The following is a 27,284-nucleotide window of genomic DNA, read 5'->3' as shown; positions in this document are numbered from 1 at the left end:
GTTAAGTTTCCCTCTATTTGTAGCTGGAGGTTCCGGATTTTTAATTAGTAATTGAGCAGATGTGTTAAGTCTGATTTTGTCAATTTTACTTTTGAAAAAAGATGAAAACTCATTGCATTTTTTAGCTATAGAGTTATACTTCGAGTAGTAACCAATTTAACTACATATTTTGCATTGTATATACTATTTTACCTTGTTTTTCTTTTTTTTCAAGAAAGACAAAAAGACCTAACCTAACTAGTTTGAATTTGCCTTTGGTGATTGTGTGGTTAACAATATTTAATACATATATTTTTAAGTGATTATTCTGTCTTTATGAAAAAACATCTTGGAGTACTCCGATAGAGAGTCTGTGTACCACCAGTGGTACCCATACTACAGTTTGAGAACCACTGGTTTACTAGTAGGCCTAGTGCCATTAGAGAATGCTTCGGCTTTTGCCATCCGGAAGAATGTATATTGTTGTTGTGACGTCATAGTAAATTCTCGGTGATGTTCCTTTCTAAACATAGTTACCATGGTTACCAAACAGATAAGATGGGATTTGCGAGTTCGGAAGTTTCTGTAATAGGCCTTACGGCCCCGCAGTAAGTGTTTTGGTTTTAGCATTTTAGACAGTAAATAATCAGATAATGCATTGGATTTTGGGTAAAAAATAAAGAAAGCACTTTATAAGAATACATTATGACAATTATGTATTGACATACTGTGCTGAGTATGCCAGTCCGTCTCTAAAAGATATCTCCATACGATACGGAAGACCACCGGCGCATATCATCTCCGAGAATAGCCTTGGGTGGCAAAGTACAAGATTCAGATTTCTTTATTGTTGCATCTTCATTTATATTCACATCTAAAAAAAGAGCAACATTCTTAGGTCTTGTCCTCCTCGTGACTAGCTTACAACAAATAGTGATTTTAGGAGGTGTTTAACAGCCAGATTGCCTGGTGGAAGAAGGAATCCCTGAGCCTGCTGGTCCTGGCTCTGAGGCTGCGGTATTGTCTACCAGGAGGCAACAGCTGGAGAAGACCATTGTTGGGATGGCTGGGGTCTTTAATGATTTTAACTGCTTTTTTCACACACCGATCCTGTAAACCAGGAAGCTCACAGCCACAGATCTTCTCAGCTGTTTTCACAACCCTTTGAATTGCTCAAATACACCCTTACAATATTGCCATCTGACCTCCTGATGGCATTTTACGTTTCCTCCCAATTTAGCCTCTATATCAGGGGTACTTAAATATAAACTTGAAAGGTTCCCTTATCAAATTTCCATTTACTCCAAGGTCTAGAAGATTTTTTTAGGTAGGCCTAAGCTACAGAACTCCAAAAAGAGTCGGTAAATCCACATAAGTGTTACAAAAACAATATGGTATTAATGGGAAAAGTGACACTTTTGCCTGACACCAGCCATTCAGAACTGTGTTGCTGTTTGGTGGTGGCGAAGTAAAATATTGCCATCTCACCTCCTGATGGCATTTTTCGTTTCCTCCTGAGTTAGTCTACATGTACTTCCTCTTATGCCATGCACTTTTCCTGTCCTCATGGCTGCAACTTGCGCTCTCTATTTTCCCTGTCCTGTGTAGGAGGAGTAACCTATGCTTCAATGTACGCACCTATGAAGCATAGGTTACTCCAAAACTCCGCTAATCGTTGTCATCAAATCACCTATCAATTAACCACATAAGCAACACTGTGGCAACTTTTGCCCTTATCTTAGCCCTTAGCCAAATGCTCCCTGACACAGACATTTGAAAATTAAGAACGTTTATTGACTTGAAAAATATGCTAATTTTTGCAAACTCCCTTCATTCACCCTTGAAGACATTGCAGGCTGGTGCGCTAAAATGTTGGTGTTTGTAGTTAAAATTCATTAATTTAATTTAAAATTGTGTTGGTTAAAAGGAATCCCAGATAGCAAATTCATTATGGCCCAAAACTGGCTTGCCATTTTGACAGTTTTGGAAGGATGTACCATATATGGCCCAAATTTGGCATGCCAGAAACAAAAGGAGGCCAAAACTCACCCAAAACCAATTGTGGCATTCCAAAATATGGCCATAACCGTCCCAAAAAGAGTCCAAAATCCCCCAAATCCAGCCAAAAAGTAGCCAAAACTGACCCAAAGTGAGGCCATAATTATGCCAAATGACATTGAAACTCCACTTGAAAATCTTAAAATTTATTTAATTTTGCATTTTGCAATATAGTAGTAGTAGTAGTAGATAACTTTATTGTCCCCATGGGGCAATTGGGTTTGCTGCATCGCCGCAAGGCACTTCATGACAGGACATCAGACATATGACACCAAACAAATAGTTCATACATCAGACAAAGACAGACATAACATGAAGAACATACATCACACACTACAATACACTATACACCCTTGGGTATGACCAGGCCAGCTGGACATCTAGCTTATTTTGACTAATTTAAAGATTTTATGGCTTGTGGTATAAAAGAGAATTTGAATCTGTTCTTGGTCAAGAGGGTGGACAGAAACAACGCCTAGATGGCAGTAGTTTAAAATGAGATGCCTTGGGGTGTGTATAGACACATACATTGTTATTGACCTTTCTCACCAGTCTGTCTTTGTAAATGTGTTCATTGCTCGGTAGTGTTATCCCAAGTAACTTGCTGGCAGTTGTAATTGTTTTTCTGATTGTGTTTTTCTGAGACTCAGTGGCATGTCCGAAACAGCAAGTAATACAGCAAGTTAAAACACTTTCAATAAAAGCAGTATAAAACATTTGGAGCATTTTGTTATTGACATTAAAAACAAGCAGTTTCTTTAAAAAGTACATTCTTTGCTGTGTCTTAGTGTGCAAAAGATCAGTTCATGAGTCCCATTTAAGCTTGTTGTCCAGGACAATGCCAAGGTATTTGTAGTATGTAACAACCTGAATAGTCTCCCCATCAGTCTTGTGTGTAACGCGTAACAAAGTAACGAGTTACAGTAACGTAACTACTTTTTTGGTAACGTATGTAGTTCCTTTTTAATATCGGCGCAAAGTTACTTTTCCTAGGGACAGGTTTGACAGCGACGCTGCTTTCTCAGCTGCGTGCTTGCGCAATAGGCACGAGCTCCACACGGCAGCCTACGTGACAGAGGCTGGTAGCATGAAGTGCAATCATAGCCCCACATGGTACGTGACAGAGGCTGGTGGCAATGAAGCGAGACGCAGCCAACGCTAACTTCTGAGGGATGGACATTACTTCGAACTCGTTGAAACTAAGGGGAGGAATGTGAGTGTTAGTTGTAGCCTACAGTCTGTGCCCTGATTTTGTCCACTGCCGTTAACTCAACTGCCAGCCTATTGATACGATTTGCACCAAATTTCGGAGGAGCGTCTGTTTAATGAAAGAGTATAAGGCTATAAAATAAGCCCTCATATATTTTGTGTTCACCTATATGCCCAAGATGAATCGAGGCTATGTTATTTGATATTGTTTCATAGGGCTTTAGTGGTGGTGTTGAAGCCTATAATACCTGTTATGTCCTCCATAGTAGAACTTTATGTAGGCCTACACATTTAGGAACAGATATTGGGTTCTGCCCAAAGTCGAGCAACATAAAATTAACGTAAAAGTAACGAGTAACGTAAAAAGTTACTTTCCATAGAGGGTAACTAAGTAAAGTAACGGGTTACTTTTTTGAGTAAGTAACGAGTAATGAGCAAACACTACTTTTTTAAAGTAACTTCCCCAACACTGCTCCCCATTGATAAAAGTGTCAGTGGATTGCTGTGATTTTCTAAAATCTATGGACATTTCTTTGGTCTTATTGGTATTTAAAATTAAATGTGACTTATTGCACCATTCTAAAAAGGAGTCTAAAACTGGCCCATGATCTACCTCCCCATCCTGTAGCAGACTCACTAGGGCTGTGTCATCTGCATATTTAATAAAGTGCCTGTTTTGAAAAGTGCTAGTGCATGAATTTGTATATAAAATAAATAGTAAAGGAGATAAAACACATCCTTGTGGAGAGCCTATGGATGTTGTCATCGCATCAGACAGAAATGAGCCAACTCTGACCTGCTGAACTCTACTGGTAAGAAAGTCCATAATCCAATAAATAATCCCTGTATTAAGATAGAATTCATTGGCTAAAATCTCTGCAAGAGTCTCAGGTTGCATGGTGTTAAAAGCAGATGAAAAGTCCACAAATAAAATCTTAGCATGAGCTTTTGGTTTCTCAAGGTGAGTGTGCAAAAGGTGCATTAATGTCAAACATTAATGCCTACATTATAAACTAATGTAGACAATGCAAAACATATGAACATAGATTTTTACAAAAAAATAACATGAAGATTAAATACATTTAATTGTGATTTGTATTTATTAAGTCATATCAGCATATTTATTACTGTAAACTGGTTGACTTTCAGCAGAGCAAACAGGATTTCTTCTCACAGCATCTGGAATTGAGAACATACACACAAAGACAAAAGAAACACAATTACTAAATCTACTATTTAAATAGCCTTGGAAATTGTTTAGTGATGTTTAATTCAGATATTATGTGTGGTCATTGGGTGAAATCATGGGCGCCATCTTTAAAACACAAGTCAGATCACTGCGTCAGCGGAAGGAATTGGGATGTTGCAACAAATTGCTCATTATCATAAACTGTGAATGTTAAAAGGTCTCTCATATATTGCTAAAATATAAACGCTTTTACAAATGTCACGTTTAACGTTTCAAGACAGATAAGAATGCATCGCCTAATCAGTGGAGCCGCGTTTACCTTACCTTCTCCGATAGCCGTACAACAATATTTTCCAAATGTGTTTTCTTTACAAAAGTCCATGATAGAAATGTTCTTACCTCACACAACAAGGAAAAATTATTCGGCTTCCAGTTCATCCTTCTGACCCTCTGTTCCCACAACTTCCTCCTAGTAGGGTCCCGAGGGAAATAATGCAAACGTTTACCATGTCTGGGCTGTACAGAGCAACCATAGGCTGCACAACACGGCATTTTCTTTCGAAAAGTAATGATATCACAGATATATATTCCTCTCTTGTAAGTTGTCGCACTTGACTTACGATAATGAAGACTGATTTGGTTATGTCTTAAACATGGCATCCACAAAACATGTGACTACCTTTGAACCAATCCCACGACAGAATTGTACTGAATGTTCTAAACACAGTTGTCGGAACGCTCTCTATATACGGCTCTGCTCTTACCTGCTCTCTGGCTCCCCCTACAGTTCATCTCGGAGGGCTACGCCACTCACCTGTCCCAGCTGGAGTACAGTCAGCGCTCACGGCCAGCCAAGACCAACAGCGCGCGCATGGTCCTGCGCAAGAGCAGCTTCGGCCTGGGCGGCAGCGGCGACTTCCTGCGTAAGCGCAACCACCTGCTGCGCACCATCAGCTCGCAGGCAGGCGCACCGGGGGCCCAGGGTCAGCAGGGGGCGCCACCGCTGCCCGTCGGCCGGCCCGAGCGCGCCTACAGCCAATCGGACGGCGAACGGGAGCGCGCGGAACGAGGCGGACAGCGCAGCATGAGCGTGGCGGCCGGGTGCTGGGGCCGCACGGGTAGCACCAGGCTGGACAGCGCCCTGCTCAGCCCCAAGTAGGAGATTTGAAAACTCCCAGAATGCCTCAGGTGTGGGCAACGGACAGACTTGGACAGGAAAGGAGTCGCCACTGCCCCCTGGGGGTGGGAGTAGGGAGGAGTGGAGCTGCTGCAAGAAAAGCGGACTGCAAGGGTGTGTGTGAGGGGGCGTGTGTTGTTAATTATGTGTGTGTGTGTTTGTGTGTGTGTGTGTGGGAGAGAAGAGTGAGTGAAAGAGACGTGCAGTTCCTCTCTCACGCCTTAAGCTTCGGCCTCTAGCGACAACGCTGGCCAGTCCGGGCACAAAACGTGAATGTAAAGTCACACACCAGAACTAGCCACTCCTCCTCCTACCTGTCCTCCCCAGTTTGGGTGGGACTAAGGGTCCCAACAGCCAATAGTGTCTCCACACTCCGTCAGCTCCTCCCACCTTCTCAGGGCAGCCTTAGAGGACACGCCCCATTTACCCAGAAGCCTCCAGCGCCACTGTCCCCTGCTTCACCAGGCAATAAGAGCCCTGCTCACTCTGGTCTAGATCTCCCCTCACTCTGGTCAACAGACCCTTCCACGCTCCGGTCAACAGACCCTTCCACACTACAGTCAACAGCTCCCTCTCCTGGCCAGATCTCCCTACTGCAACTCTGAGCAGAACCATTCTGTAGAGCCCCTCCTGCTCTACTGAAGGGACCCTGCTATTGAAGAAGCGATCCCTTCATATTCTCCTAAACACAACCCCTCTCTCTCTCTCTCTCTTAAGCTACTGAGGAGATCCCAAGGCTTCTTAGCTGGACAGATTAAATAATGATCGCTCAAAAGACCTGAGTCACTCAGACCACTGCTGATAACTCTTCTCAAAGATCTCTGATTGTTCAGTAGATGTCTTCTCTAATAAACGGATTCCTATTAAGTTTGGCCTGCCGAGGGCTCCAGAGGCCTTAACTCTTATTACACAGCGAACTTAGCAGGGACAGATCCTTTGTGTGGACCGGAGGAATTTTGAACTCCTGTGGACCGTCGTTCACTCTTGTATATGGCACGATCCCTTTACCAGGTCCTCTGCTTCTCGCAATAGCTCTGAACGCGCTCTCTTTCCCTCTCTCCTCCTCCTCGTAATGCCCCCATTGTCCTGGGTGCTGCTGCTGCTGCTCCCACACACACACACACACACACACACACACACTGGCATGTCTCCAGTGCTCTGCTGTGCCACCATGTCAGCTGTCCAGCTGCCCACCTGCAAGCTGAGGGAGGGTGCACAGGTGGTGGCCTAGTGGTCACTCCAGGCCAGGCACCATTGACCACTCCAGTTGCCATCCCACCCCCGCCCCCCTCCCTCCTGGGCGGCCCAACAGTCAGTCTTGCCCTGGCCCAAGCAAATGAGTTCATTGGCACACATACATACACAGGCTCACACACCTGCACACAGTCTGCAGTGTTCTTGTCAGTAACTCAATTATGAGGCGTCTGTGTGTGTGTGTGTGTGTGTGCGTGTGTGCTTGCCTTGTGTATACAAAACAAAAGCTGTACTTTAGTACACATCAACTGTTTCAGGTTGTATCTAAATTGTTCTCGAGGAGATTCTAAATTGATTTCTTATTTTATTTTACGTTTTTATTTAAGTTTTGACCCCATGTTTTGCACCATTTAATCCACCATGCTGTTAGTATCACTCCTATGATGGTAAATTAAGTAAACACATACAGTACACAGAATCATGCAGATGACTAGGTGAAGAAGCCATTGATATTCAGAACCACATGTAAACATATTGACACTGCTGTACGACTGTATGTGAACACACTGACTCACATTGACCCTATGGATTCTATATGATGTAATAAAGCGGCATCAGTCTGATGGGGTTCTTGGAGACCCCGTCATGATCAGAACCTCTTTGATGCGGGACAACTGCTGGGGCATCTGATGGGGCTGTGTGGAGCAAAGGGAGGAGATGATGTTATCCTACAGCTGGGTGTACAAACGACTGATAAATAATGTAAATGTTGTGCAGGAGGGACTCCACAGTGGAGACGTTATTTATTTGTTTTATTTTACTTGCATATATATGTGGATTCATCAAGGTATGGATCTTTTAGGTTTACTGTATTTCAGTTGTGTAGCTCCTCTGTCTTTTAGGACAGGAAATCGGTACCAGACTTTTGCCATTGCACCTCATTGCAGGTCAGAACCACACACACACAAACACACACACACACATACAAACAAACACATACACAAACACATACATGTGCAGTACATAGCAGACCAAACCAAAACACAGTAAAACCCATCAGGATAGATACAGACACAGACACCTGCACAGACACATATACACACACACACACACCCCATCACACCATGTATCATCATCTCAAAAGGACATAAAAAACAGCCCTGACAATCACACACAGTCACATTCACGCACCTCTTACTGTTTATTAATAACTCACCAACACTGATTTCTGACAGACGGAAAAAGGACCCGATCAAGAGATGACCATGCCAGACTGTAAGATGGTGGCCAGTACTTTTGGCCTGTGACCAAAAGTGATTTCATGATTTTTCTACAATTGTCTACTGGGACAATATTGGGAGCCATTGTTCTGAAAGGCCATTTGCATGTATACAAAGCAACATGTAGCACATGAAGGGTATTCATTTTTTATGACTATTTCTCATTTTTAATCATTATGTGCTCTTTGTTACCCAACCCCACAAGCATCGTCTGTGTAATGACTCACCACTACTGGTCCAGCCACAGGACACACCATAAACTGACCAGTTTTATTACAAGAAACTCACCCTATCCCAGGATCAACCCAAAGGCACCTCTTGGAATACCATGGACTATCATAAGGCTTTGTTGGTTTGAACACTTTGTTGTTGACGATGTTACAACTGATGTGTGCTGGACTCTAGAATTCCAAACGGGCTGGTCAGGACAGGCTGCTCTGCTTTCCCATCATGCAACACTCTTGCACACAGTGACCATTCGACACATCAAGAGAGCACAAGCATGGCATCATCAAACTCCTCCCCTTTTACTGCCACTTTACACACACACACACACACACACTTATTGCTGTTGAACAATGCACTCTTACTGAACACATCCACAGTCACAGGACATGCTGGCTGCAAATACACACTCGAAGACACACATTGCCGCTGCCAACACACACTCTTTACTGTGACTGTCACACACACACTCACTGCTGCCGCTATACCTGCAAACACGAGGACAAACTTTTTGGGGTTTTATACCACAACACACACACACAGAAAGGAAAAAAAAAACTTTTCTCAAACTGGACTGTTTTTGTAAATGCCTGCAGGTTGAACACCACAGCACTGGCCTCTCAGGCGGGTTGTCTTTCTCACAGGCCTGAAAGGGTTTAAAAGCTGCTTGTGGTCGGCTGTGATGTAGCATCATGTTTATAAACTCAACTCACTCGGTTCACCATACCCATGGGGGGTGGGGGTGTTCCAGGTACGTGGCTTAGCGAAACAACTTGGGTATGTTTACTCTGAGAAAGTGGATGAATTCAGTCTGCAAAACAAAGCCATGGGACCCTTCTGCTGGGACGTCTTACTCCGAGTTCATTTATCCAAGTTCTTCACTGAATCACGTTCTCGGGAAAACCCTCAAGTGGCAAATGGTTCTAGCCCCCCCTTCCGGGCCTGGTCTGCCTTAGATTCCTGGGCCACTTTCACTCTGCAGTCAGGTCTAAGGAGGAGGGGATCCCAAAACAACCCCCTTCTAAGTGTGTGTGTCAAAAGTATACCTGTGATCATATCGTAATCAAAAATGTATCTGTTAATCCTACTCTGCATTCGTACTCATGCATTTGTAACTGTAAGTGCATTGCATGCACCATCTGAGGAGTGTAGTGAGTGAGGCCAAATGTGTATGTGTTATGGCTTTCAGTTAACAGTAATAAGACAGACACAAACATACACAATCTAAAAATGACCATATTTTGTTATACATTCAAAAGTATACGGCATGTATGGGGAAAAAATGTCAACTATGTAGAAAGACATTTCAGATGTTTTGCACCAGATATAGATTATTCTACATAAATTAAAATACAATAGCATTGTAAAATGTATGAATGTACACTTGAAGATATGGAGGTGGTGATAATTTAGATATATTTTCAGTATGTACATCTGACATATTTATGTTTTATGGCGGGGTGGGGGTAAGCGATCTGAAATCAACCTGTATTTAACACATCTGTACATTTTTCAGTGTTACTTCTGGTTTGGCTGCAGAACCAGGGAACTCTGGGTCTGTTTTTAGTGTCGGGGACGCGACTCATCAGATCGACAACCAAGAACGACAGACTGGTGTGAACAAAGCGAAAACAAACGACACTCACACAGTATACTGTATTGCCATACTTGGGTGGGGGTACATCAGCTGATTTTAGTAAGTAAGCAACGACCAGTAGGGATCCTATTCAATCTTGAGTTCACAGAGTGTATTTAACTGTTTAGATCTGTGCTTTTTGCCCTTTGCTCCACCTCTCCCCTGGCTGTTGTTAAGTACCCTGCTCCATCAGCGGGTCTTTCTGTCAGACCTGCTCAGTTATGTACTGTGGATTAAAACATTTGAACAGCAACTAAGCCTGGCTCCGTGATTCTGTGCATGTCGACCACTTTCCCATAAATCAATCCCATAAATCGAGATTTTCATTGAAGTTTGCTTTTAGTCCGAGGACTAGGCTTAATCCATGTATAGTAAACTGGCCCTGTATCCTTATCTGACATAACAGACCAACTATGATGTGCTTACTGGCCAAGTCCTTTTCCATATACCATATACTGTAATCCTACAAATCTAGTCCAGAAAAGGTTCCATAGATGATTCAAATAGTCTTTATAAATAAATGAAGAACTAAAGAACTTTCTACACAACTTGGTGATGCAGTCTCATTTAAAGCCCACAGGTCTTCAAATTTGAAATGAGTGGTTAGGGAAGTTTACGCCTCATGTGGCATAACTAAGTAAGTTACACACTTGCAGGTTTCTTTTCATCATCTACTGAATTTGTCAGCACTTTATCAATTTATGACAGGCAAAAAAATCCAGTTGGGCAGGGTCTTTATTTAAGTCACATTGAGCACTGCACAGTTCCAGAGCAGTAGTTCTCCTCATAGCTATGCACTATCCATCAGTATTCTGTTTTTAAAAACAGGTAAACAACTTTTTTTTTTTTTTTAACAGGATGGACTTTGTACATTATTAATGATGACAGGGAATAGTTCAGTCACATAGAAACATTGATTGCCTTGTAAACAAAACATGAAGAGGAGAGCTGAAACACTAGACACAGCTTGTAACAAAATGGTACGAACGTAAATGACACTCGCACATTCGATTATACAGCATGATTCAGACTCTTCAACAGATTCCTCCATATATAAAAATAAAAAAAATTATCAATATGAATAGTGTTTATTTGTCTAATCATGCAGCTGTTCACAGAACTCTGAATGGTACCTAATTTTCCGCTCCTAGTGGCATTGATATTTAAAAAAACAAAATAACAAAAAAGCTGGAAACATTCAGTGGGATCCAGTATGGATTTAACAACTGTATGTTTCTAAGAATGTGCCATGTCTAGAAAAAAAAGTCACGAAACCACAGTTCCTCTAAGCAGTCAGAGATACAGTAGAGCAGCCAGGAATTCCAGCGATATTCTTGGACAGGTTACGGTGAAAGGAAGATTCTGCCGGAGATCTCAATCCAGATGTCATGATGTTAGAATGAGATGAAAAGTTTGAGGATATACACACACAACATGAAAAGGCTTCGGTACAACTGGCAGGTTTGTGCATGCATTAATCATAAAGTGGCCTCATCTTCATCCAACAAATCATAATTAGCTGAAACGCATACAATAAAAGGTCATCCACCCTCTGAGTCAGCAGAGGATTACAAGTCAGTTTCCCTTGCAAAAGGTGATGACCTTTGTTCATTATTTTATAAATGAGTGATTTACATTTACAGTACTGTGTGCTTTAGTTAAATTTCCCTTTGTCTTCCATGTACAGCAGTCGTCACCTACAACACCTACAGGAAATGACCATCAGAGCTGGTTAAACTCTTGTCCAGTTTGAGGCGAGCTGGCAAGCTGGTTTTTGGTGGGGGGAAGAAGTGTTGGAGCGCTCAGGAGTCAAGCATCTCTCGGCACTGTGGGGGTCTTGGGATGGTTCTTAAAGTGGTCGCGGCCTCTTGGGGTTAATCTGTTTGCTTGCTTGCTCTTCCTCTTGAAGTGCTGATCGGAAGGACTTCACTTTATCTGTGGATGGAGAGAATAAGATGAGGTCCTCAGAAAGCTCCAGGGGCTGGTTTCCCGAAGCCTTCCTAACTCTACGTAGTTAATAACCATACCATAAGCTCTGCCTTATCATTTCATTTCCCAAAAGGTACTTTGCTAGGAATGTCTTTCGTACGTCGTTCATTGTTAGTCTGGAGATTTCTGAGCAATCGATGTCAACCAATTCAGCACCTTCTGGGAGGACAGTGCCTTGTACGTCGGATGTAAGGAGTTTTTCGTAAGAAGTCTTCAAATGGACAGTTCGGAAACCACGAATATAAAGGTAAACAACTTTGGTAAGGTTTACCTAAGAGTGAACGTTATCGGGAAACCGGCCCCAGGTACTTAGTCAACTGATAAAACGGTATAAAATTAGAACATGACATGTGCAGTTACCTCTTAGTTCTGTTAATATTTCAATCTTCTGATCCAAAATTTGCTCGAGCTGTGTACCATAGGAGTCAACATCATAGTCCACTTCCTCAGTCATCTCTAACAGGACCTTCTCATCCTCCAGCCAGCGTATGGACTCCTACAATTCAAATTTAATATTACATTACACTTCAAAAATGGATATGCATGTACACACAACATGTTTGATTGTACATCCATAAAGAGTGGCACGACAATTCATGAACACAGAAAGCAGAGGTACATTCAATTTCCTTGAGGCAAATAGAGGCAAACATTTGCAGCAAACATATTTTCTCTAAACAGATACATTTGAACAATTTTGTGTAAATATTCCATCTCTAGGTCAACCCTCCGTCCAGCCCCTCGCATGTTCGCGGACAACGTTCACAGAAAACTTGAGGCAAACAGAAAACTGTTTGCAAACATTCCCCTATGTTTAAAATGTTTAACGTAATGCCACATAACTCACACTTAGAGAACTGTGGTTGGGGTTGGTTAATGTGGTTAATGTTACACTCACAAAATACTTTTTTTTTTGCTCTTCAGTAGAATAAGCTTCCCTCTGGTGCTACCATTAGGTAATCCCTGCTACAGTATATAGCCTCTGCCCTAAAAACACTGGTTATGTACTGTATGTTACAGTGCTTCTATAACCTACAGTACATGTCCTACCTTCCTCCTGAAAACAACATTCACTGGCATACTCCATATTCCTTCCACTCTAACTTCACTCTCCTTACTGTCAATCATATCGGGTAGAAATCCATCTAGTGCTCGTGGACTGATAGCTCTACTGGCCTTTATTTGTCCGAATATACAGTACCCCTTATCCAAGGCCCGGCTATAAATAGAATCCTGGCCATAATTTGAGGATTTACGGTATCAGAGATAGGGATCGCGTCAAGTTTAGCAGCAGCTGCTTCTCCCAGCATCACTGAACACATATATCTCTAGCTGCAGTGATTAGCAATGTTTAGCCAATGTTATGGGGTTTGCCTAGCCTGGGTGCCATTCCGAACTTAGTCCCGCCCACAACATTTGAGGTCGGGAAGTTCGGTCTGGTATTGCTCCATTGTTGAGCAAGTATGCTAGCCCTAGATCGGGCGGACCAATCAAATCGGGCTTTACAATGATGGACAGGTGAGCAACAGCGCCTGGTCATCACGTCATCTGAGCACGCTTAGATTAGGCTTATGTTTTTAAAAAAAATGCTGTGTCTAGAAGGATATGGCTTTTAAGACCCCATATGGAAAATGCATATTATTTAATGAGGTTTTATCACTGAAAACGATTATTTCTGAAAACTTTGGCCAAAGTTGAGATGTGGAAAAACTCGTGGTTTCACTTTCATCAAGGGAAAACAGCACTGTTGCATTGCCCCATGTTCCCTCGTTCGTTTGAAATCTCTGATTGGCCACCTGTTCGAGGGATTTGAGACAGCCTTTCCCAGCTGTTTAACATGTTTGTAGCATATCAGTGTTCAACAGAATTATTTTTAAAAACGGAGGGGATATAGGCTATCAGTTTTTTCCTAATAGCCTACCCTACTACATATCATTTTGATTTCGCTAATGAGTGTTGTAGGCTAGGAGTTATTGACGGCACTAACTTTTACAAAAGACCAGAAAACAATGTTAAGGCATTTGTGGAGAAGAAGGATGGTTCGTGTGTTTCCATGCTGACTTCTGTTGACTTGGGACAAGGAAACGAGGCATTTTAAAGCTAATACACACACGCACAATTACCGATACCGAACTGCATACAGATGTGGACCTATATTTTTTCTTATGTGCCTCCCCTGTGACTCTTTGGCGCCCCCCAGGGGAGGCGCGCCTCACCTATTGAGTCTAGTATGTCTACTCTGGAATGTTTCCTGTGATATAATTCAGCGAGTGCAAGTGCCTCACCTGAAACACAGCCCTGTGGTCCTCCAGCACCTGCTCCTCCATCTCCACCAGCTGGGACACGGCCTCATGGAAGGTAAACAGCTGCGGGGACACTTCCTCCTCCTAAACACGCACACGCACACACAAGCGCACGCACGCGCACACACACACACACACACACAGACCGGAACGACAGATTCATCAGTAAACTGGCAGACATAATGATAATAGTAAAATAAAAGTTAAATGAATATTTCAACAAATCAACTTAAAGTCAACTCATGTTCAAAGCATACCAATTAGGTATGGAAGATAATTAGATTAGATTAGATTAAATTCAACTTTATTGTCATTGTGCATAGTACAAGTACAGAGACAACGATAATAATACACAATACAATAATACACACACATCAAACCACATATGAATAGCTTGCTATACTGTGTGTCTGTGTGTGTGCGCATGTGTTTATGTGTGTGTTAATCATTTGTGTACAGTTGTTTGTGTGTGTGTGTGTGTGTTATTGTATGCATGTTGTGGGGTCTGCACTCACGTTTTGTTCACACAGCAGCTTGAGGTCGTCCCTCTGTGGAGAGCTGCCCATGGCCCACTGGGCCTCCAGAACCTCCAGCTGGCTCAGAGACGGACCCCCCCCACACCCGTCCATGACCACGCCTGGGTCGCCACACATCTCTGTCACCCTGCACGCCCGCACACACACACACACACACACACACACACACATGCAAACACACACACACACACACACACACACATGCAAACACACACACACACATACAGAAATAAGCATTAATAAAAGAGCTCAGGTCAGCTTCAGGTTGTAATTATTATTATATTATTGTAATTATAATACAGTGAAACTATAATAATGAAACTATAGCAAAGTGGACTTTGGCGAAAAGGCACAGAGAGTTCTACACAGGTTCTGTATCAGTGAATATGTGTGTTTTTAGTATCTGCATGTAAGAGAGACATTAAAACAAACACAGAAAGGTGTATTGGTGAAGGTGCGACCTGTTGGGAGAGGGATCGAAGTCCTCCTCCTCGTAAGTGGGGGAGACCTCTGCACGGTTACCACCTGTCTGGCTGAAGGGGATGTCAGAGGGGCTGATGCCAAACTCCTTCACCCTGAGAAGAACCGGTCAGACACACACACACACACACACACACACACACACACACACACACACACACACACACACACACACGCACAGACACGCACAGGCACACACAGACACATACACACACACAGACACACACACACACACAGACACACACAGACACGCACAGACACGCACAGGCACACACAGACACATACACACACACAGACACACACACACACACACAGACACACACAAACACACACACACACAGTCCATTGAACTCATGGCCATGAAACAGTCCCAGCCTTTATCACGGCCAAAACCACAACTGAGTAAAATTCTGCGCAAAAAAAGGGGGAGGCTCCAAGAATAGCCCATTCAGTCTAAACACTCTTCAGTTTCAGGTAAAACACCTGTTTTATTCTGTAGAACATAATCCTACTACACCCTGAACCAGGCTTCCACAATCAGAACCCATTGCCCAGGAGTGTGCACATGAATACAGTACACATGTGGTCCCTGGTGTGCGCAGTGCTTACCTGTTGGCGTATCGGAGTGTGTTTAGTGTGTTCTCACAGGAGGCCATGCCTGGAGAAATCGTTGCAATCTGTTCAAATTAGACGTGACAGTTAACCTCTGAAAATATGAATAATACATTTTTCTTGTGCTTGTGTGTGTGTGTTTCTGTATTTGCAATCTCTCAGGAGGGAGAGCGTGTAAATAAGGTTACTTCTTGAGGTCTATTTGTGAGTGTGTGTGTGTGTGTGTATGTATGTATATCTATCAGATAGACAGACAGATATACATACACACACACACACACTCATATATATATATATATATATATATATATATATATATATATATATATACTATATATATTATATATATACGTGTGTGGGTGTGTGGGTCTCCAGGGGGGTATCTCACTCACCATGCACGTACGGGAATTCTCTCCGATGAAGGAGTCCCGGAGGACCTGTGTGAGTTTGCTGGCTCGGAACGGCGTGTGAGGCTTGTTACGTCCCAGAGCTCGAATACACTCCTGAGGGAGGCATCAACCAGGAGACAGGTGAGGCATGTACACACACACACACACACACACTCACAAGTTAACCTTTACAAGGGTCAAAGGTCAAGTGTAACCATAAAAGGTCAAAATCCAAATACACAATATCTCACATAGAAAAAAAACATAAACACATAGGCACAGACACACTCAGACACACACAGATAAGATACACACGCATGTGCGCAGGCACACACAGACACATGTATGGACAAACACACACACACACAAACACACACACAAACACACAAACACGCGCACGCGCACACACACCTTGAGGGCCAGAAGGCTCTTGTTGATCTCGGCCCCCTCCAGGCGGGTCTGCCGGTCGGCGCTGGACGTGTCAGCTCCACGCTCGTTTCCCGCCAGGTCGATCAGCGAGAACTTGCCGTGCATCTTCCCCCGGCGGCGCAGAATGATCTGGAACACGGCGTGGCTCCGCGAGGAGTGGGCATTGGCAGATGTCTGCCCAGATGTCCTGCGTTGCCAGAGCGCATGTGTGTGTGAGTGAGAGAGAGAGAAAGAGACTGCATGTGTGTGTGAGTGAGAGAGAGAGAAAGAGACTGCATGGGTGTGTGTGGGTGAGAGAAAGAGACTGCATGTGTGTGTGTGGGTGAGAGAAAGAGAGCGCATGTGTGTGTGAGTGAGAGAGAGAGAGAAAGAGAGAGCGTGTGTGTGTGTGTGTGTGAGTGAGAGAAAGAGACTGCATGTGTGTGTGTGAGTGAGAGAAAAAGAGTAGATGTGTGTGTGTGTGTGAGAGAGAGAGAGAGAGAGAGAGAGAGCATGTGTGTGTGTGTGAGAAAGAGAAAGAGAGTGCATGTGTGTGTGTGAGTGAGAAAAAGTGAGTGGATGTATGTGTGTGAGAGAGAGAGAGAGAAAGAGAGAGCATGTGTGTGTGTGTGAGTGAGAGAAAGAGAGTGCATGTGTGTGTGAGAGAAAGAGAGAGCATGTGTGTGTGTGAGAGAGAGAAAGAGAGTGCATGTGTGTGAGAGAGAAAGAGAGAGAGTGTGTGTGTGTGTGTGTGTGTGTGTGTGTGTGTGTGTGTGTGTGTGTGTGTGAGAAAGAGAGTGCATGTGTGTGTGTGTGAGAAAAAAAGAGAGTGCATGTGTGTGTGTGTGTGTGAGTAAGAGAGAGAGAGAAAGAGAGAGTGCATGTGTGTGTAGCGTGAGTGTGGTACCTGCAGCTGTTGCCGACCTCGATGAGTTTGAGGACGTCCTCGGTGCAGCGCACCTCACGCTCCTGCAGCCCCACCACCTGCACCTGCTGCTTACCATCCTCCAGCACACGCAGCTTAGCCTTCCTGTTCAGCAGGTCAAACACCTGCACACACACACACACACACACATGGACATGGACACACACACACACACGCACATGGACACACACACACACACACACACACATGGACATGGACACACACACACACACATACACATGGACATGGACACACACACACACACACACATGGACACACACACACACACATACACATGGACATGGACACACACGCAGACAAACACACACAAACATGGATGCACATGAACAATACACACACACAGATATTATGCAGACAGGAATACACACACACACACACACACACACACACACACACACACACACACACACACACAAAGACATTCAGACACACACACACACACATACACCCACACACATACACACAACCACACACACACACACACACACACACACACGTGGAAGGGGAGAGAGATAGAGAGAGAGAGAGTACAGAATACAGAGTTATCCTGATGCAAGAGAGGAGAGCAAAACATCTATCAAATCCAAATCCATTACGTCTTTTTACGTCTTACCTTCCCACTGTAGATCTCAAAGAAGGTGGCAAACACCTGCAGCTCTAACTTCTTATAGTTTGGCTTCTTGAGCATGAGAAACACGTCCCTAGCTACAGGAGAGAGAAGAGAGGTCAAGCTCCTGAATGATCAATGACTAGCATGAGGCAGACTGTCTCCTCAAAGATCAGTCACTATCATGAAACTATAGATGTAGTTTTCGAATGAAACCTACCAGCCAAGGCGTAGACCCCTTTGGAGCAGTCCTGGTTCTTGCCTGAAAAATCCCCACCCATGGTCTAGCACGAGGAAACAGCATTTTAGATTAATGACTCAGGGCAGCATGGATAACAGCACAGACCAGAACATGAAACACTGTAGAAATTTGAGAATAATTTTATGAAAGGATAAGCACTTTTCCTTCTTGTTTCAGAGGACAGGCAGTTTAGTTACCCACTTCTTAGACATGGAAAACACTATGACTTACATGAGTTTTTCCACTGCCAGTTTGGCCATAGGCAAAACATGTGGCCATGCCCCTCTCAAAGATGGTCTCTACCAGCGGTCTCGCTGTGAACCTGCAGACACAGACACACCAAAGAAATGCACATCAGCTAACTTAATGACCATAGACCTCTGAAGTTCGGCTAAAAAAAGGACCCAAAGCTGCCATCTTTGCCCTAATAAGGAGATCCGATCTTCTTATAAGGGCAAAGATGGTACCTGGACCTCCTTAATATGGCAGCTTTGGGTCCTTTTTGGAAATGAACTTCGGAGGTCGATGAATACTAGCATATTAAAATATTATCATATTATTATAGTAAAAGCCATTAATGACCTCATGAAAATTAACTGATTAAAAAATAAATAAAAACATAATGAAGTTCTACCTGTGACAACATTCAAAATAAAAAACGTAGCCTCTCGAAATTTGTTATTTGAAATTTATTTTGAAATAAAAGACATGACTAGGTTCACCTGTAAACCATTTCATTAGTGGTGGAGTCGTCGAAAGCGTAGTCAAAGCGAAACGTCTGGTTCTCCAGATATCTGGTCAGGTCCACCTTCTGCTTCGGCTCATGAACCATGACCACGTCTTTACTGGGGATGGTGATGACATCCAGGTCCTTTACTGTAAGCTCTGCAAACACAATGCACAATACTTAGACTGCTTTAGAATCATACCAGTCAAACAGCAGCTGAAAACTATATTTATGGCAAAAAGCCAAAAAATCTGTCAAATTTGAGCATAAAAAGTGCTCCTGCCATCTATCCATATAAAAATCTAAGCATTTTTACTTTTTCAAGCTTGCAATGCCATATCAAATGACTTACATACAGTAAAAAAAAAAAAGCGTTCATCTAAATATGTGACTTGGCTGGCTTAAATGAGTTTGAATGAGACATTTGTACCTTTCTTGTTGAGAGGTCTTTTTCTGACACACACGCATATCCTGTGCTCCTCTATCTGAAACAATCCAAACAACATCAGAGATTAAAGCACAGAGCTACATCCCAATCCCACCATGGCCATTCTCCAAATATTGCATTAAATTTAATAACCTATACTTCATTTCTGCAAATTCTTGTTCATTTTCATTCTCCCAAACAGAAGGGCTGGTTCAGCTAATGACAAACATAACATGACATTTCTCTCTAAACCATCTGTTTCAATATTTCCAAAAGGTCAAACAAACTCTGAAACTGAAATTACATACTGAAGCTCCAATCACTAATTTCTGATAATTAATACTTGACAAGGAAACCAAAAGAATGCCATAACCTCCCTGTAAACACTTGTGTGCACTTCCAGCAAACATCGGCAAATGAATGGATCTAGTGGGCATCTATTAGGTATCCTTGAAGACTAAATTATTTAGTTCCCTAGAGCAGATGACTACAGCCAGCCAAGTGAGTCACTCACCATATCAGCAGTGGTTAGTGGACGGTAGTCCAGGCTGGCCCTAAAGTCTCGGATCATACACATAATCTCATAATTTGGGGTTGTGGCGTCGACCTCCTGCAAAAGAGCAGAGATTACATGAGTCCCAAACTCCCACTGAGAGCAGATAGGACAGAGAGAGCTTGGAGATGATGCTGGGAAGGTGAAGGGGCAAGGGTCAGACTGTGGAAGACATATAGCTGAGAGACAGCGGAAAGATGAGATTAAGTTATTAAGTTAAAGTTGGTATTTAGCTGTTGCTTTTATCCAAAGCAACAGACTTATAATGGTGGGTTACAACAGTGGGCAGGTCAACCGATTGTCAAAGGGTGATATTACCACAGTGTCTCTCTCTGTGTGTGTGTGTGTGTGTGTGTGTGTGTGTGTGTGTGTGAGTGTGTGAGTGTGTGAGTGTGTGTGTGAGTGTGAGTGTGTGTGTGTGTGTGTGTGTGTGTGTGAGTGTGTGTGTGTGTGTGTGTGTGTGTGTGTGTGTGTGTGTGTGTGTGGGGGGGGGGGGGGGGTTGGTACCTGAGCTCGCTTCTCCCTGAGCTCCTGCTGTTGAAGTCGTCTCTTCTCCCGCTTCTCCTGCAGCCTCTCCACCTCCTTCACACAGCTGGACTTCCTACGGGCTAAACACAGAGGTCTCAGAGACACAACAGATGGAGCAGTACTGACCACCGACATTACTGTCATCACTTAACTACACACACAGGTCTCAGAGACACGACAGATGGAGCAGTACTGACCACCGACATTAGTGTCATCACTTAACTACACACACAGGTCTCAGAGACAGGACAGACGGAGCAGTACTGACCACCGACATTAGTGTTATCACTTAACTACACACACGGCAATCCTGATTATTTATATTTGTAGTTAGTTCCCCAATTGAGGAACAACCTATCAAGTGCTATCAGAGCAGGTTCGTCCCTCTCTATCTTTAAGACGTTCTTGAAGACCCAACTCTTCAGAGAGTACCTCCTCTTCTAACGCTTCTAAGAACCCAACACACCGAACATGCACTTCCTACGCACCTCCAGCTACTTTTACCACCTTCTTATTTGACGAGTACTTAACACTTCTGCACTCTTGCACGCTCATGCTCTGTTACTATAGTAGTTATTGATGTAGTATTAACTGGTACCTAAGGTCTCCTCTGCATTGCTTTGGATAAAAGTGTCTGCTAAACAAATACATTTATTATACGGCTCTTCACAATGCAGGTAGAACGCTTCAGGGCGAAGCAAGACCCCTCCGCTGGCGCGTCGAGGTCCGGTTCGCCCTGTCGGGATTTATTTTCCCAATAATGACCGGCGTTCTATACATTATCCCTTACGTACTGTAAATGTAAAGTACCGTTCTGTTCACACTTAAATGCTGTACTATTCACACCTGAGTAATCCTGTTCACTACTACGGTGCTACTCAGACTACTCAGAGTATTCAGAGTAATGTACTATCCGGACTTAAGTAGGTTGAGTATCACACGTAAGTACACTACGGTACACACATACGGTTATGGTTATAGTATTTTGCAGACGCTTTTGTCCAAAGCTACTTACAGAATAATTGTACAAACACACTTAAGAGCTCTGCATTCACACTTAAGCACAGGGCTCGTCAGCCGCTAGTGGGATCATGTGAGTACCGTTCTGCTGCTGCTGCAGGGTCTGTTGCTGGGTGAGCTGGGGTGCAGGGGCTGGGGGGGGCGGCTCCGCCTGCTGGGACTGCTGGGCCTGACTGGGCCGGGCTCGCGTGGTCCCCACTGCACAAGATGCAGGCACAGACACACACACGCATGCACGCACGCACACACACAGAAACACACAGGCGCACACAGACACCCGCACACACACAGACGCACACACAGACGCACACGCACGCACGCACGCAGAACACAGAAACATGTACACATTATTATCATCAGATTATTATAAGACTAAAGTACTGGATGTATGCCTCGGTAAACACTTGTGTGCCAGCCAGGGCTTCTGTAACATCTGTTGAACCCCATAAATCATATAAACAATTCTAAAGGGAGACGTGGCCTGATGTGGGATCCAGGAGTAGGACTAGGACACACCACATCAAAAGACTACAAACAAAAGAAATACAAACTCCATGTAACGATGAGAGCTTGAGCAGCTTGCCTGTGACTCTGTTGTCCCGTAACGGAGTGTCGTTCTTCTGTGGCGCTATTGTTCGTCGGGCCTGCAAAACACACATTTGCTCTTTGTCACACTCCCTACTGGAAGCTCGGGGTCTTGACTGCAGCTTCACCATCGCCAGACCAGTAAGTCGGTTACACCTTTATATATCTACTGTTACACTATCAATATTCCATATCAGTACACTATCAATACTACGGTGGCCCTGAAATGTACTGAATTTGTCTGTAGTTTCGTCATTTTGTTTTCTGAAATGTAAATTATGCATGGCACTTCAGGGCCACCGTACAATACACTATCAGTTTATATACTGTATTGTGGTAGTACACACACCAGGACCTTTTTTTGTCAGTAAGAAGGGATCAGATGCTGTATTTTGTATGGTGCTGAGGAAGGGTAATCTGATTTGTACATGTTCCAGATTGTGCAAATGCTTCCTGTTTTTTGGCCTCTCCATTCAGCTGAACAATGTCAAAATGAACATTCATATTTTATCAAACTCTACCTAGTTTTCAAAATATTTCTTTCATTTGATTCAAACAGTTTCTGTTCACTTACACATTCCGTTGCTGTATGCTACACCAGCTGGATGTGTGTTTCCCCCCCCCCCCACAAAAATATGACGCACAGACCTAAACAACTACAGGCCCACACAAGCTGGCAGAAAGTGTGAGCTTAAACTGCTCCAGACCTTAGGGATCTTGTTGACCTTCACGCCACTGGTCACAGGAGGGGGTGGAGTCTCGGGACTCTGCACAATTTCCTCATCAGGGGCAAGATCTGCATTTAGTGCAAATATGCTTTCCAGGTCAATCTGTCAAGGAACACATGTGAACAAAAACGATTAGCTAATTCACAACATTAGGTAGCACATTCCCACACTATCATTGAAGTCCATGCATACTGAGTGACAGTAAGCAGAGAATAAAACATACAGTGTACCGTATACAGAGAATAATCAACAGCCGCAAGGTCATTTAAAGTCTCTAATTTCAAAACAGACATCCATCTCTTTTCACTTTATTAGGTACTACCATAGTGCCTGTTACACATGCTCAGGTCATTGCTGCATTTCCTTGGCATAACTATGCAGACTCCATATTTGTTCGTTCAATAGTTAGGGCAATGCTACCTAATGCTGACCCACCCAGGAAGTAAAGATGCACTCTTTCCAGCACCACTCTCTCTGATTTTTACAGCAGTCACTACATAACAATCTCCTCTAGCCCTAATGGCTTTCCCAGTAATCCCACAGAAACCCTGAGAAGAGTCTCTGGTACTTTATGGCCTCAGCATCCAGTCATACACCAGCCATATTACACCACTTCCGCTCATGCGTCTTAGTCATGACTCAAATTACAACCCCCCCCCACACACACACACCCCACAATTTGTCCTTTTAATCCATCCCGGATGTCACTGTATAAGAACCCAAGGACCATCCATGATGTACTGTAGAATGTGTGAGTATGACATTTACTTAGGATTGGCTACCTCTTTTCCTTTTGTGTCTCCATTTTCAATCCATTCTACGGTGACACTTTCGTTGTCTTCATTCAGAGATGTCACCATGGCTTGGTGTATTCGTCCTGCAACAAAGACCACCACAATACCACCACTTTTTCATCTTTTTACAAAAATAACACAAAAGAATTAAACTGCCTCTTTTGGTGACACAATCAATCAATCGAATGTATTGTTTAAAGTGCAGTATCACCATGCAACATGGTGTCAATGAGTTTAACACTAAGAAAAGGTATGGGATTGAGAACATACTTAAACATCATTTGAACCTGTCAAAGGGTAGAGTACAGTGTTAAGAGAATGTGACCTCATAATATCCGGATAATATCTCATTGTGCTACTGTACGTCCTTTCCTTCCTTAATGGCATAATAGCTATAGGCAACACCTGACAGACCAAGAGGTGCCCAAGTATTCAAACTGATGTAATAGCCAAATAAAACTTCAAACAATTATGATTTAAAAAAATGAACCGGGAAAGATGCACTGCATATCTGTGAAGTAACAAGGAAGGAAACTAATAAGGAAGGGTCATACTGCAGGTAAGAACGACCTAATTAGACTACTTTCCTTATTGTAACAGTGAACAGAGAGGGAACAACATGATAGCATCTCACAAAGATAACACTGTTTAGAAGGTGGCGATAATATTACAATTTGTAGAACAATTTGTAGAACAGGCAGAAGCCAGAAGTTCAGAGACAGGTTTGTCCATGATGTTTGTGCTAGGTGATCCAGGAATATGCAATTTATTAAACTATGTGATTATGACAAGGCATAAAGAACATTCAAACTGCTCCACTCCAATCAATACTGTATGTAATGTTTGTGGGCCTTTAGTATTGTAACAAGAAATGTGTAGATCTAGGTTTGGCTCTGGGTAAAATAGTGTCATTTACTGTAGCTTCTCACTCGCAATTGTATGGCATTCTCTCTACACAATCCCTTGATCAATAAAACGTACAGCATGATTTGGGGATGAATCTTCAAAGCAGTGCTGAAAACGAGCCTTATCACCCTTGTCCTTTAAGAGCAGGGTGCGTCACTGGTGCGTGCTTAAATGGTATTCGCCTGTGATTCCTACTCAGTTGCAGTAGTCCAGCTGGCAAGGGGTGTGCTCCACGGCTCTCAGAAAGTGGGCCAAGACTACTACACCACCCTATCACGCCGTAGTCACCGACAATTACATTTATTTCAATGCAATATGAGCAGGTAGGTGGTAGACACTTAATCGATTAAAGCTTAATATCAGCATTAACTCCAATTAAGCAATTAATTAGCAATATAAACAGTATACAATGAGCCATGTCTTGTTGGCAAACTGGGCTATTCTTTCATTCAGATGCTGAAAAACTGATCAGAGGACAGTTTGAGATGGTCTATCAGCTTGAGGCTGTAGGCCTACTTGCTACGACCTAACTGTTGTCAAGGGGCTTTTTGGAAGATGGTGAGGCTAGTAAAAGCACCACCCTATCAGAGACGCATGGTGTGTCCACGAATGAATACCTCCGCAAGCGCGAAATCTCATTCACTTCAATTCCAGACGAGAGTGAAAGTTCAACAGCGCAATCCGAGACAGTGTAGTTAGTAGTAGGCTTGATTTTTCAAATCTATATTCAATTATTTTTCGCCCATGTCGTTAAGGGCGTGTGTTCAGCTGTCTTTGACAGATTACCAGACATGAGATATCCCTGTGACATTAAGATTACCAAGGGTGTTGCAGGACTAACTCTGAATATTCCCATCTAACAAGTTAATGCCTCCGGAAAGAACAGCTATATGTCCGCTTGTCGGTTAACGTTAATTAACGTTAATCAGCCAGGCATTAAGTTAAATACTGTCACCATCTTACGCAAAACCCTTATCGTTTTATATGCTTTCCTTCCCTGCTCAGACTGGACGCACTGACTGCAGTATATGTTATCTGGTAAGCTAACGCTAGCTCTGTTAACATTATTTGTTGGCACTTGGCAAATATAAAGGGCTAGCTAGCTACGTGTGCATCTACATCATGCCTAATGTGTATGTGAGGTTGACAATGCACTGACAGCTAGCTAGCCTGTCTATTGTGCTGCATTTCTTTGACAGCTATATTACACGTAGGGATAAAATAGAATATGCTATGTCAAACTCTCTACACAGCAGGCCAGCTGTAGAGGATTAGCGGTTTAGCAGCTTGCGTTACTCATCAACAAAGCTGATGTAAAACTGGCTAACGCGGCAACCTCCTCCAAATCAGGCATCTTCTTCAACCGGAGAAATCTGACTGGGTGTGACTTACCATCGCTCCGTTTGATTTCCACGTAAATACCGACGAGAATCTTTCCAAAAAAAGATGCCATCCCTCATGTGTGATATATCTATATATCTGCACCGATATGTACCGTGATATGTTTTAAATAGAGGCACTAAAGTTGTTCCAGCGCTGCAGAAACCGGGAGGAGGTCAGGAGGAATTGAGGGTGAAAGATGATGACAGCGCCTGCGCAGAAGACTCTCCCCACTCGCGTCAGTGCCCGGAGCAGAGCAGCAGAGATGACCTAACACTGAATTACAAGAAGGCCACATTGTGTCCACCACCTCATTGATGTATTCATTTCCACATGTAGTGAGAACTTCTTTGGATAAACACATAACATCACTGTTTGGCTAATGTCATTTGACGTGACATGCCCAGCATAATGGTCATGTAGGCTAATAGGCTGCTGTCTAATCAAAAACAGGCTGTCAAATCTTATTGAAAATTTGAGACATTATGCAAACTAAGTAGTAAATCATTTGGGACTGTTATAATACAATCTCATCCTTGACACTTTCACTGCAACCTTGAAAGCTTTTATATATTTTTTGGTCTAGATTTTCAAGCTGTTGAAATAAATTGGAAAGACCAAGGGGGGAAGCCTCTTAATTGTCTATAGGCCTACTGACACTTGTCTGAATGCGATGTCTGTCAGCCCAGTGCTGTGATTTGTGTGGTGTTTTTTTTATTTTTTATTTTTTAACCGATCCAGCCCTGCCCAGCTGACCCCAAAAAGATGGACCCCCCTTCTGAGTTACAGGCTGTGCTGAAGTTAAGGTGTTTTTTTTTTTTTTTTTACAACCTTTCTAATACTTGGTTTGCGAAAGCTGTTGTCTCCTCTGCATGTGTTTCAGTAGACCTGTTTCCTATGGCTGAATCACAGCCAGCCGTGGGGATATTCTTTACCAGCCTCACTCTTACTTGCGCCATATTGCTTAAATAATTCATAGAAAAATAATAGAAATGTATGTAAAAATGACCCCCCCCCCACTGTTAATATGATCATCTCAGTCTCACTCAGTCTCAAATGTAGGCAAGATGGTACAGTTTGTCCTTGACCTGCTGGGTGAAACTGAGTCTACACTTGGTGGCAGCAAAGTATCAGCAGCACACTTAAGTAAATGGGGGAGTTCTGGCCTCTGAGTGCAG

The 27,284-nt window shown here is 43.2% G+C and overlaps 2 protein-coding genes across 2 annotated transcripts in view; one reads left to right on the top strand and one right to left on the bottom strand.

The window, feature by feature from the left end:
- The window catches only part of pitpnm2 (phosphatidylinositol transfer protein, membrane-associated 2), a 61,123-nt gene extending 50,949 nt beyond the window's left edge, over window positions 1-10,174 (top strand). The window contains exon 25 of the mRNA XM_076284117.1: window positions 5,223-10,174. Within this exon, the coding sequence (XP_076140232.1) occupies window positions 5,223-5,594 (372 nt within the window). The 3' untranslated portion in view covers window positions 5,595-10,174. The remainder of the gene's footprint in view (window positions 1-5,222) is intronic.
- Window positions 10,175-11,707: 1,533 nt separating this feature from the next.
- LOC143122457 (kinesin-like protein KIF2A) lies at window positions 11,708-26,290 on the bottom strand. The gene is made up of 21 exons (XM_076283245.1): window positions 26,119-26,290; window positions 23,809-23,903; window positions 23,006-23,128; window positions 22,297-22,357; window positions 21,795-21,911; window positions 20,673-20,773; window positions 20,127-20,222; window positions 19,616-19,670; window positions 19,181-19,343; window positions 18,690-18,780; window positions 18,438-18,501; window positions 18,224-18,315; window positions 17,572-17,714; window positions 16,668-16,872; window positions 16,260-16,370; window positions 15,865-15,932; window positions 15,237-15,350; window positions 14,755-14,902; window positions 14,222-14,323; window positions 12,297-12,432; window positions 11,708-11,882 (listed from the first exon to the last, which is right to left on the bottom strand). Exons 1-21 carry the CDS (start codon window positions 26,177-26,179, stop codon window positions 11,797-11,799), a joined length of 2,232 nt encoding a protein of 743 aa, XP_076139360.1. The 5' UTR covers window positions 26,180-26,290; the 3' UTR covers window positions 11,708-11,796.
- Window positions 26,291-27,284: the final 994 nt, after the last annotated feature.

The sequence above is a fragment of the Alosa pseudoharengus genome, unplaced genomic scaffold, assembly GCF_046254945.1.
Source record: "Alosa pseudoharengus isolate Yale_2024_CS ecotype anadromous, Long Island Sound unplaced genomic scaffold, YU_APseudo_1.1 YU_APseudo_1.1_scf_14, whole genome shotgun sequence".
NCBI classification, from domain to species: Eukaryota; Metazoa; Chordata; class Actinopteri; order Clupeiformes; family Clupeidae; genus Alosa; species Alosa pseudoharengus.
Note: the sequence above shows the minus strand (reverse complement) of the source record. Positions and strands in the feature narration are given on the sequence as shown.